The 12,383-nt window shown below is 47.7% G+C and overlaps 1 protein-coding gene across 1 annotated transcript in view; it reads right to left on the bottom strand.

Moving 5' to 3' along the window:
- Positions 1-1,641: 1,641 nt before the first annotated feature.
- PAPPA (pappalysin 1) overlaps positions 1,642-12,383 on the bottom strand; it is a 215,893-nt gene continuing 205,151 nt past the window's right edge. The window contains exon 22 of the mRNA XM_036432813.2: positions 1,642-7,280. Coding sequence (XP_036288706.1) covers positions 7,173-7,280 — 108 coding nt within the window. The 3' untranslated portion in view covers positions 1,642-7,172. The remainder of the gene's footprint in view (positions 7,281-12,383) is intronic.

Below are 12,383 nucleotides of genomic sequence, written 5' to 3'. Positions count from 1 at the left end.
ATATCCTCCAAGAGAAATCTCTTTGCCTCGTGACTTCTGGTCTCTTTGGACAAATCCAGGGTGCACACAAAGTCACATTCACACTTTGTCACTTAATCTTTCTGTTTGGGAAACATGTGCCTCTCTCCATGAAGCCATTCTTTAAATTTCGTGCCAGTCTTCACAGTGAATTCAAGAGAAGTGAATAGAACTGTAATCATTTATCTTATTTGGGAAATAACCAGTCATCTGGCAGATTCTCCCAATGACCTTCATTGTATTTGGTGCCCTCCCTTGGGTGTCTAGGTGGGTTGTGTTGTTGCAGAAGACCAAAGAGAGCCAAGGATGCTTCAAAGAAGGGGAGGGACCCTGTTTAATACACCGGTGGACTCGGGGAACAGCCTTCCAAATCTGAGTGAAGAAACATGCATGGGGCTTTCCTTTATAGCTCCCTTTGGTCTTTGTCCTGCAAATATGGATTATGCTTCTGGTCCTTTTCTCGGGCCTTGCAAAAAGGCCCCCAGGTGTTATGCGTCTCCAGGCCATTTCTGATGGTCTGGCCTGATGCCAACATTAATAACCCTCTCTCCAGGGCAGTGCACTGTTCACAGTAACAGGTTCTGCAAGACCAGTATCTGGGAAGGAGATAATGACTTAATTATAGGCTATCAGGAATGTACACTGAGCTTGCTGGTTTGGATTCAGATCACTAGCCCCAAATATCAGGGTTACATTGGCTTTAGCCCTTTTTAGCCTTCTCAGTGTTGTGGAGTTCTCCATCCGGTTATGGGGAGTTCTTGGCTCCCCTACCCGTGCCTTTTTTGTAATCCACACTGATATTCCCAGACTGTCTTTTTGTGCAGAGTTCAACATTTTGGTGTTTTGACCCGTCCTCTAGTTGTGCTGCCAACCGCCAGCTCAGGGTGCAGTGCCAGGAACCCACTCCATGGCAATGATGGTGCAAATGAGTGCTTTAGTGCATCTTGTTTTCATTCTTTTAAAAAACAAGCCAATCTCAGAAGAAAATGAGTGTATTGTTAATAGGTGTCATAAGCAGCCCTTGTCTCATAATAATCATAGCCAAGAGTTTATGTAATATCTGCCAGTTTTAGTCACTTCGGATATTTTATTCTAGCAACAACCTTCCGATGTGGAGACTTGATTACCATCTTACAGGCGGGGAAACTAATTCTTAAAGCACCTAAATAATTTTCCAAAGATCACACAGATACTAAGGTTGTGACAAGATTTAAAAAAGAGAGAGATCCCATTGGCAGCTCGGAAACAGCCAAACGTCCGTGTGGGCTCAGGTTTGAGGTATGAATGGGATGACTGTGTGTTTCATGACAAAGGGAGAAAATGAGAAGACTGAACGCGCTGGCATATATTGTTGGAGAGGGCATTCCAAGGGCAGGTATGGCTGGAGGTGACATTTGTTTAGTCCCTGAAAACTGACTTTCCTGTAAGACGTGAGGATGGTGTTCATGTTTGCATATGCAAAATGGAGATGCTCTCCTGGAGCTGTTAGTGCAGAAGATGGGTGTGTCCTACATTCATGCCACCACTGGCTTCCTGCCAGGCCCCGGGTTTCTGCCTTATCAGTGAGAGTATAGGAGAGGCCATTAGGTTTCTGCAGCAGACAAAACACACACCACTCCAAACTGAAGCATACAAGCTATTATATATTTTCATAATATAGAACTTTAAAGTATAGTAATCAACAGTGGCAAAATATTTATGTCTTTGACATTAGGTTTTTTGTGAGATCCAACCTGTAATTGAAACCAGAGAAAACAGTACGGAAAAACGAATCCACAAGAACAGGATAAAAATACCATGAACAGCAAAATATGTCTGAGTATTTAAAACCGTATAGAAAAAATAAATTAGATGAACAATTGTGTAAATATAAATTAAAAAAGATGACATTCTTAATAAATAAAGTTTACTATTTACATTTTTATATATTGCTAAAAGACTTAACTTAGATCCATAAAAACACATGAACAGGAAAAATAAAAATAAAACCCAAAATAGGAGCAGCAAATTTATGCGCATGAGGTACAGAAAAAGGATTGGAATCGTGTTTTGGTTCCGGCGTTTAGATTTTTTTTTTCCTTTTTCATAGTAGGCCAGTAGAATTCTCATGAGAATAGATTTTTAAGCACTTCAATGGAGAATTATTTTTTTTTTTTGGTAGTTTCCAGAAGGTGCCAAACAGATTTTCAACATCATCATAATTAGAAATACCCATAATAATTATAAACAATAATAAAAAGGTATAATATGGTACATAAATATGGAAGAGCAGTTTGTAATATGAATACATTTTCTCTAGACGAGATCACAGTTTTATTTTGTAAATATTACATTTAAGTATATATACACACACATATATGTACAACTATATATACATGTGCATATATATGTAAATTTATATTTTCATATAATATCTTTATATAGATAGGTATCTGCAGACAGGTTACTGATTATAGAGACCCCAAAAAGCAACTCAGTAATTGTTCAAAGTACTCCTCGCCGACTGCTGGTGTCTAGTTTGAGAAGCCCCGAGGGGTTTGCACTCAGAAAGCCAGATCTCCTAACCACACACTGAGGGCCCTTCTGTGGAGCGGGAATGGCCTGGGAGTGTGGAAGAGGAAGCAGTACACTGGCTTTTACTCTGCAGGAAGTAATTGGCTTTGAATCGAATGGTAGAACTCGTCAAGGCGAGGATAAGCGGGGAAAGCACAATTTATCTAAGGATGAAGTATTCCCTAACAGGAGCCTCTCTCTTAACACGGACTCCGGCTTTATCCCCTGGAGTATCAAACGCCCACTCACTGTCATCCCTAAAAGGCCCTTAGGCCCCCACCTCTCTTGAGGGAGCCCGTGGATTGTGTGTGTAGCCTTGGCTCTCAGCTCCCTTTGGCCTGAGTAGAACATCAGGGCCTCCCAATCCCCTGGCCTCCCATGGTGAGGTAGGTTAAGTAGTATTATCCCCATTTTGCAGCTGGAGAAACTGAGGCAAATGGAGAGGCGAATTGATGACTTGCTCAAGATCACTAAACAAACTGCTTGCTGCCTGGAGTCAAGAGGTCTAGGTTCTTATTGTAGGGACATAATCCCTGTGTGGCTATTCAACTTTTCCTTTATGGGTCCAGCAGTGGGTAGGAATTTAGCAAAATATGAATGGGTTTAAAAAGAACAGGCTCTCATTTCATGTGCTATTTAGCTTTTAGGTGTGTTGTTTGCTGGGTTTGTTTTGTTTTGTGTCTCAGGAACCATGGGGATTAACCTGTTGGGTCGGGTAGCAGCATTTAGCCCTGTGGACTGTGCAGTGTGGTTCTAAGTGCAGAAAGCCCAATGCTACTGGTAGGGACACACACTTTTATATTATGAGAAGCACAACACAGGATGTCCCCTTAATATTTGGTGAAACCAATTGCCAGCCCTCTCACTCCCTATAAACACACATTGCCGCCAAAGAGACATAATGGCCTCCCAAACAACAACTCCACATCAAAGGGGACGTTGCCTGATTTCCTAGGCCTAGCACAACGTACAGAAAACAGCAGTATTAGGCTTCCCACTCTACCTCTCCTGTAGGGAAATCTTTATGCTTGTGTCTACCTATTCAGTCTATAGAATAAACAATTTTCCTTAGGAAGCACAAAAATAGTTTGTTTAAAAAAAAATCTTATTTTTTAATCATGCATATGTATATTCTTTTAACCTCATCTATTAATTTCTATCTGTACAGTTTTATCACCATCAATTTCTTCTATTTAATTCTGCACTTGAAGTAGTTCCAGAAAAACAACAACACACCACCCAAAACTCGTCACTTAAAAATAGGGTTTCCTTTCTTTCTTCCCTCCTTCCTTTCCTTCCTTCTCTCTAACACAAGTAAGACCTATAACAAATGGACAGTTGCAACCAAATTAACACAAACCTGGAAGGGAGGTAGCTGAAATCTGTCTCAAAGAATTATTTTCAACAAATAGCATTTACGTCTTGGCCAGGTGAGACCGAGACCAAGAGCACTGTCTAGGTAGCGACTCAACCTGCTGCAGCCAGCAGGAGCAGCTGTCACCCTCCATCCTCAAAGCCCTGCTCTTTATGAACACTGGTCTCTCCTCTCTGTCACACCCAATCAGGCGCCGAAACAGACTTCTCAAGGACGGCCTTCCCCTAAGAGGTGGTTGGCACCGAAGGTGGGGGTGGCAGTGGGGTGGGGATAATGTGAGTTCTCTGGGCAGGCAGGGTTGTGGCTTAAAAAGGCTTCCCAAGAGAGAGCTTGGAGGGCTAACTACCTCATCTCTTTCTTGCTGCTAACAGACAAATCCTCTGTAGATGCAGATGCAGGACCCCAAGTGCTGGCAGAACACAGGGCTTCCTGGGAGTACTCCCTTTTTCTAAACAGATGATGGGAAGATGAGACGAGTCTATTCCCAGAAATAAAAGGAAACGGTGCCAGTGCACTGCATGAATACAGCAGACCCACCTCCACTAAGGTGGGAGGAGGGCCCGTGAGTTACACCTCCCATGTGGGCATGAGGCTGGCCACCAATCCAGCAGCCTCTCTTTCCCAATGGCCTTAGCAAAGGGGAATTTGCGAGTGACAGGTCTGAATGACGGGAAGGAGACCAGGCAGAAGTTTGCTCAGAGGGCTCCACTCCATTTGGAGATAGAAGGCAGCCTTCAGGAAACTACTCAGCTGGAGAAGGTGGGGACAGACAAGGGGAAGAGGGAGAGGATGGGGGTCCATTTAAGGGAAGCTGTCATGTTGTCTCGGGGTCTCCAAGGCTGTTTGCATTATTTACTGTGTCATAAAGCAACGGGGAGGGCTAACGAAATTATTTTTCTTAGCTCTAACTTTGACCTAATACCACACGGGGTGATAACTCAAGAGCAAAAGGGGGGCCTCGAGAGTTGGGAAGAGCTCTTAAGACACTGAAGAGGGGCTACAGAACTGGATGAAGTCTTCTATTATAATTATGATTTTGCTAACGATTGGCCCTGGTAATTGCAGAAAAAAAACCATGTCCTGAATGAAAATAGGAGTTTGTAAGGAAGAAACATGAAGGATTTGAGCCTGGCCTTAACAATGGTGGCAGCCTCTCCACTCTGGAACTTCGTCCCAGAGTTGGTAATGTAGTGCGAGCCACACAAAACTCTCCAAGCACTGCATCCTTATTTGTGGGCACCTGTGCAAAAAGCACCTTGATAGATTTTTTTTTTTTTTTTTTAAATATCACAGACCACAGATGATGGCCAATAAGTATCTTTTCAAGCATCCTTGATCAGGCTGTTGCTGTGGGGGTGACAGAGTAAGGAGCTTTCTGAAGTTCTTGTTGGTCCCCATGGGAGAAAGCTATAGCAATGCCTGCCTCAGCAGCAGGAACCTGGTGGGGCAGCACGCATGCCTGGCGTGTTCCGCTCCCATGCTAGACTGTGTTTTTGTTGGTTGTCTTCTCTAAACTTGAGAGGACGTGATTTATAGCAATCTTTATGGGCTATGTCTAATTTAGACCTTCCCATCGCCTCACTTTTTCAGTTCCAGGTGTCAGAAATTATGTCAAGCTTAACCATTCTCTCCACCTTTTCCTGTATTCATCTCTCTCCACATTCCTCAAAAGGAGTGGATGGAAACTGGCTGAAAAGAGGCAAAGAGGGCCCCAAAGAGGGGAGGCTCCCATGGGCGTCTGACTGACTGACTGACTCCGCACTTTGGGAGGTGGAATGTGGGAGACGGAAGGGTTGCCCACCCCCAGGTGTGGGCGGGAGCACTGGAAGATGGAAGACGGTGGGAAACATCATGACCATATTGGGTTGCTGGGGACTGAGGCTGGCACCCTTGGACTTCCCTCTGATGGCCCCTGGAACATAGCTGAGACTGATCACATTCAAGACGACTCTGTTCCAGAAGGCTAGCTGCTCAGGGCCACCTGGAGGTCCTCAGGACCAAAGCCTGCTGTAGCCTGGACAGGCAAGAAGGCTCAGAGAAGGAGCATAACTCAAGAGTCCCTACAACTCTTAGCAGTCCCCTGATGGCTCCAGCATCGCAGAAACGTAACACTGTTCCACCTGATTATGAAATCTAACACTGGCTTAGACATCCTGGAGCTGGCTGAGGGTTCCGACTCCCTCCCAGGGTGAGAAGCCCACCCACAGAGGACCGCGCTTCCCTCCAGGGGGACCAAGGAAGAGTTTCTCTTGCAGGAGGACTAGGGAGGGAGGAGCTGTGGGGAAATGTGGGTCACATTTAAGGCAGACTGTTTGGTTGTGTGGGGTTTTTCCTAACCTAGTCCTACCATCTTGGGTTACTCAATGTATAGGATAGAGCAGCAGGAAAAGTAGCAGCAAATGTGGTCCCAAGGCAAGATTTGGGGAATGGGTGGGTTCCGGAGGGATATTATGGCCTCATGCCTCAAGCAGGGGGCTCTTATAATACCTTGACATTGCAATCTTAAGCCATTTCCAGCTTGGCCTTAAACCCTGGAGTTGGGGTAAATCCCCCAATGGCAGCGGGAAAAATCGGGGGGCTTCATACACTTTGGATTCTTTACTTCTCCCTGGGCCCTACTTTCCTAGAAGGTAGGTGATCAGAGACCATTTCACTTCCGATCCCAAAGGACTGTACCATTGTGCACATCCTACATATACCAAGCCTCAGGGTGTGACCCATCTTGGCATCTCAATACTCGGTCTTAGCAGTTTCTGCAGCTCTCTTTCTCCCAAGGACAGTGTTGGCTGGGAGCTTGGGAAAGGAAAGGTTGACTTTGTTCCAGTCTCTCTCTGCTCAGTCTCCAAAACTGCCCTCACACAGATGTTTGTATGGGTGTGTATGCATGCATGTGTACTAACCACAGATGTGCACACTCCTGGGCACAGAGCATGTTTCTCGCTGTGGTCGTGTGACAAATGGTTAGAGTTTTAGGAGGCTTTGGACTGCATGCTCTGCATGTGATCCATCTAAGACTGTGGGGTGGGATCCCATGCCATTACTCAACATGGTGAGACTTGCTTCGTGCGCCCCAACTGTGAGTCCTTCCTGGGTGAAATTAAAGGCAGACCGGTTGGATGCTAAGGATCCCTGGTGTGGAGAGGCCAATCCGCGGAGCAGCTGACTGAAATCAATACCAAAGGGATGCGGGTCCTGGCGCTGGGAATTCTTAACTCCTTGTCCTTCCTTAGCCATGGCTGTATCCCCGGAGGTCTTTCCGGCTGTGTTCTCGAGCCTGGGGGTCCCGACAGGCACAGTCACCTTGTAGGTCACAGGACATGGGGAAGGGGGTGACCTATGGAGAAAAAGAGAGGGGAGGTGAACCAAGTGTTTGGGTCTCAAGGAATACTTTTCAGAGAGGCAGGTCAAGGAACAACTGCTGGATTGGTGGGATAACAGATTCAAGTTCGTCTTGACTTTGTTTCTTTTCTAGCCCCTACGATAGCTTGTATGGAAATCACCTGGGTTGTTATCCTAGCCACCTTCCTTTTCGCTGGCATTTACCACGGGTCAGGCAATGTGCAAAATACTCTGCAAATACGGAAACACTGAACCCTTTGACAACTATGTAAGACAGGAACAAAAAGTCACCATTTCACAGGTGGAGAAATGAAGGCTCAGAAAGTGGCAGGCATTCCCCCAAAGTAGTAAGTGACAAATCTTATATTTCCAATAAGAAGAGCTACCTCTCGTCCACCCTCAAGCGCTTAGCTGTAGAAGTGATATGATGAGACTGACTTGCACTATGACCTCTTGGGCTGAATGAAATCGTGAGTGAAGAACTGTAATGCACTCTCCCAGAGCTGTTCAGAGAGTGTGCAATGGAATCACACTGTCGAGGTGATCAGTGAGATAAAGGATGTGAGAGTGCCTTTTAAGAAAACACAGTTCTCTATATGGATTGGGCATTTCCATTTTGGGAGGCAAGGATGCAAGCCACAAAGCTCCTCTCAGAGCTAGGGCACCTGAGATCCTGTTGGGGACATTTCACACAGACTTTGCATAACATTTGGTTGAAGGACCTAGGGAACAGATTTTAGCAAAAGAAAAGTGAGAGGCATACAGTGGTTTGCTATATGTAGATATTACAAAGCCTGGGGGAAATAATGATTTGAAACTTTTTTCAAAAAGGAACAGTGAGTAGCCCTAGTGTCAGTTCCCGCTCCATCTCCTCACATGCTCTGTGACCTTCGGCCACCTTCCTTTCTAGAAACAGAGACAGAGCCCAGCCAAGCAAACGTCTTCCCCATGCAGCCCCTGCCTGAGCCCAAATTGGGCTAACGCGAGCCAAGCAGATTTCACCTCATTGCATCATGACATTCACATCACACTTTCCCCAGAGGGTCCCCCATCTGTGCAGATGGATTTAGTGACCTCATTCGCCTCCTGCCTGGGCAGGGTCTCCAAGTGCTCTTAGAGCCTCAGAGAGCTCTGAGTCTAGGTTGTGGACTCATTCTGTGTAGCTAACATTTTTTTCTCTGCCTCTTGGCCCATCCTCCCTCCCTTTCTCCAAACCTCTCTCCATGTCCAAATGCAGGGATGAGCGGAAAGATTGAGATATCAGCTCCTGCAGCTCTGTCATCTAACAGTGTGACCTGGGGCATGTGACAATATCTCTGCATCTTAGGTACCTCAACTCATTCATTAAATGGAAACAGTGAAGCATAGTGTCCCTGAGGCTGCGGTGAGGGATGAGTGAAGTGACAAGAAACATTTATCACACAGTGCTTGACATATGCTCAGAGTCCAATCATATACCTAATTATGCACATAGATATATTTCCTTCTCTCTCTCACTAGGTGAGTCAGGAGCCATGTCAGTCCCGTTCATTCTTGTTTTCCAAGGCCTACTCCATAGAATGAGTGAGTGTATTTTCTGCTTCTCCTCTCTGATTCCGCTGCACCCACAGCCAGTGCGCCTGTTTCCCTATTAAAATGAAAGCCACAGATGCTTGGTGCTGGCGGAGCCTTCTGGCAGCTGCCTCTTCCATGCAGTGTCTTTCTGCTCACAACTCCCTGCTGTTCCCTGCTTAGCACCTTTTCTTCCCAACCTCCATGCCTTTATGGAGGCTGTGCCTTCCAATCTAGAATATTCCCCCACAACCTCTTCACCGCCAGGAGAAGCACAGAGAGTTAGAATGGGAAAAGACGTGGAGACAACCCTCTAGTCTGAGTGGCGAAACTGAGGCAGAGCGAAGTCCAAGTCTAACTGACTGTGAGTGGGGAGAGTTCCATTGTGGGAGTTTAGAGGCCTGGGTGGGCATCCTCACCACCCCATTCTTGCTGAGCCATTTGGGGAAAAGCCATAACCCTGAGTTTCTACATCTGTAAGAGTGCGATTAAAAAAGCATCATATTTCACATGGTTGTGAGGATCAAACAAGAAGAAATATGCAAACGCCCCAGCACATGCCTAACACTCGGAAGATGCTCAATGCTAAATTCACATGTGCTGACTCAGATTTCCCACCAGCTCCAATTTCACCGTCTGTGACACCTTTCCTGCCTATGGTCCCCCCTCTCCCGCCTCTCAGACTTGGGCAGCCTCTTTGTCCTCGACTCACCCATCCCTTTATCTGTCCCCTTCTGCTGCCCTTGCCCACATCTTAATGTTACAATGATCCAGTTACCTCTAATATCTCCTGCACAATTCTCTCCGTAACTCTTTCCCATCAGGTGCTACGACCCATGAGGGACCGTTTCAGTCCGATTTCTCTCTAATGCATCCTGCCTCACCTCATACAAGCAAAACCTCAATAGATACTGTTTTTTCAAATAAGACTCAAAAGTCCTTACCATGAGCTCAAGGCCTTGCAGGACCTTCTCTCCACACACTTCTTAGACCTCACCTGGCCCCCTTCTTCCCCACCTTCCCTGCAGCGTGTTTATTTATGGATTGGTTCCTCAAGTACTCTGAGTGCTTTCCTACTTCTAAGTCTTTAGCCATTAACGGTCCTCCACCCAGCTCTCTCCCTGGCAGCTCACCCATTCGGCAGGTCTCATTTCCTCCATCACTGGCCTGACCCATGGCACCCTCACCTGCATCCCATCTCCCAGAGCCCTGTCTCCATGTTCCTTGTACTGAAGCTCTTCTCACTTGTACACCAGCTCAGTCGAGGCAGGGACCATATCTGTTTTGAAATGAGTCTGTATAGACAGAGATCAGGTGAGCCCAGGGATGGAGGGACAGGTGGATGCACGGATGAATATCCAGGCAGCACACAGGCCAGGCAGCCTCTGCTCTTGCCCTCACTTGCTGGGCAACTTGGCACAAGTCCCTGCCCTTCCCTGAGCTTCGGTTTCCCGATCTTACATTAGTTAAGATTGGATTTTAATAGTTTGTACCTTTCTGTCTCTATGAAAGTCCTCAGTCTGAGAAAGACAGAAGGCAACTCCTGGGCAGAAAGTACCTAGAGATGCACATTCTGCACACGCTCCTTGCGTGCTCCCTTTCCTAACACCCCCCAGTTCCACCAGCTTCTCCTCAGCCATCAGGCACCAGCCTCCAGTTGGTTTCTCAAGCTGGTCTGTCACCCTGGCTCTGTGGGTGTGAGTGACCATTCTCTCTCCTCCTGGGTCAGCCCAGGCCATTTCCGCATTTTCCAAAGAAGTGTGTCGGCACCTAAGGAAGGAACCCCACACAGAACACAGCCGAGTCTAGGTTTGCTCTCAGGGGCAGGTCTGCAGACAGGCAGCTCCTCGTCTCCACCACATGCTGAACTGCAGTTGCATTTACTGAGCCCTCCCAGGAGTTCGGAAGCAGACAAGCCCAGCTTAAGGTGGCACTGCCCTGTGGACTCACCTACCCCCCCCCCAGTCTGTAAGATGAGGGTCTTCATAAATACCTCGCAGGATTCTGGGAAGGAGTAATGAAATAATGTTGCCTCCAAACCAGCTCGCAGGTGCCCAGGGCAGACGCCCAGTGCCTTGTCCCCTCCTCCTGCCCTTTGCTCGCTTCTGTGGAAACTGCCTGTCCTGAGCTCCCTCTGCACAAGCGCCCTCCTGACCAAGGGCCTACACCTGCCTGGGGAGAGAAGGGAGGCGGTGGCCAGGCCTCCACCCTCCCAGGTGCTCCTGGACCTGACCTGGATAGACTGGGAAAGCCCAAGTGTGCAGGTCCATAGCAGTGAACACTTCACACACATGCATGCAAGCAAGCACATGCACATGCATGCATGGACTCACACATTCGTACAAGTTCACAGCAGTGAGCACCACTTTACAAAAACACACGTGTGCATGCACGCACACACATGCATGTTATCATTTCCTGAGGGCCTTCCACTTGCAGATGATTGACATGTGCTAGCATGGCATCACCTCACCAGGCTGTTGTTTGTTATTAGTTGCCCATCATGCAGATAAGAAAACAGAAGCCTCAGAATGTTTACAACAAAACACACCTGCCCTGGGCTTCATATCCTGTCATTCAGTAGATGATGCAGGATTCCAAACCCACTCAAGAGACGAGGCTGGCCACCAACTCAAACACTGAGAGTTTTCAGCGAGTGAGGGCGAGTGCCTGCCTCACCATGTGGCTGGCCAACTACTACTTTGCCAGATAAACAATAGCCCTTCTCCCTTAGATGCCCGGCCTTCAGTCAACACAGTGTGCACCGTCGCACTCACCCTTCTCGACAGCCCTACTGAGCAGCTATTCTGACCATCCCTGTTACACAGCATGGAGGAAACTGAGATGCAAGCGGTGAGTCACTGGCTGGCAGGTAGCCTGGGTTCTGCATCCCTGTTTGCAACCATTCCTCCCTCCTGTCCTCCAAATGGCAGGCAGAGTGGGACAGGAGAAAGAAACTGGGGCATCCTGAGTTTTGTCCCGACAAAGTCAGCGCTCAGCAGAAACCTCAGACCCCTGCCTCCCCAATAGCTGCGCCTTCTCCCCCACGTGGCCTCCCACCCACAGCACAAGCCCTGCAGTGGCCAGTTTCCATCTACAATACCTAGTGCCACGTGGCCAGGCCATCCCATTAATGGTTGGCCACCCACTCTGGCATTCTGTCAACAAGCCCAGGCCAATGACTAATGGCCAGGATTCTCTCCTTTTTCCCTCTGGGCTGAGGATGTCGCTCAGGCTCAGGGGTTTCTTCCTCTGGGTAAGCTGCCTGGACTAACACCTCCACCCACATGTGTGAATGGCTCAGGAATGCAGGCCGAGCAAGTGTCCCACAGGCCCTGGCCACAGGTCTCCTCTGAGCTGAGAGATAGGCAGGGGCTGGATTTGGACTCCGACTCTGCAGAGAGGTCCCCAGCGGAGAGCGTGCAGTAGAAGGGGAGAGAGTTGCCCAAGACTGAAGGTCAGCCAGCCCTGTCTATCCACCACCCATTGTGGGACTTGGACAGGTCACGTGGCCACTCTGGGTGTCAGGGCATTCATAGTGTTGATG

The sequence above is a fragment of the Pipistrellus kuhlii genome, unplaced genomic scaffold (assembly GCF_014108245.1).
Source record: "Pipistrellus kuhlii isolate mPipKuh1 unplaced genomic scaffold, mPipKuh1.p scaffold_m20_p_12, whole genome shotgun sequence".
Taxonomy (NCBI): Eukaryota; Metazoa; Chordata; class Mammalia; order Chiroptera; family Vespertilionidae; genus Pipistrellus; species Pipistrellus kuhlii.
The sequence above is the reverse complement of the archived record's forward strand: the minus strand, read 5'-3'. Positions and strand labels throughout refer to the sequence as shown.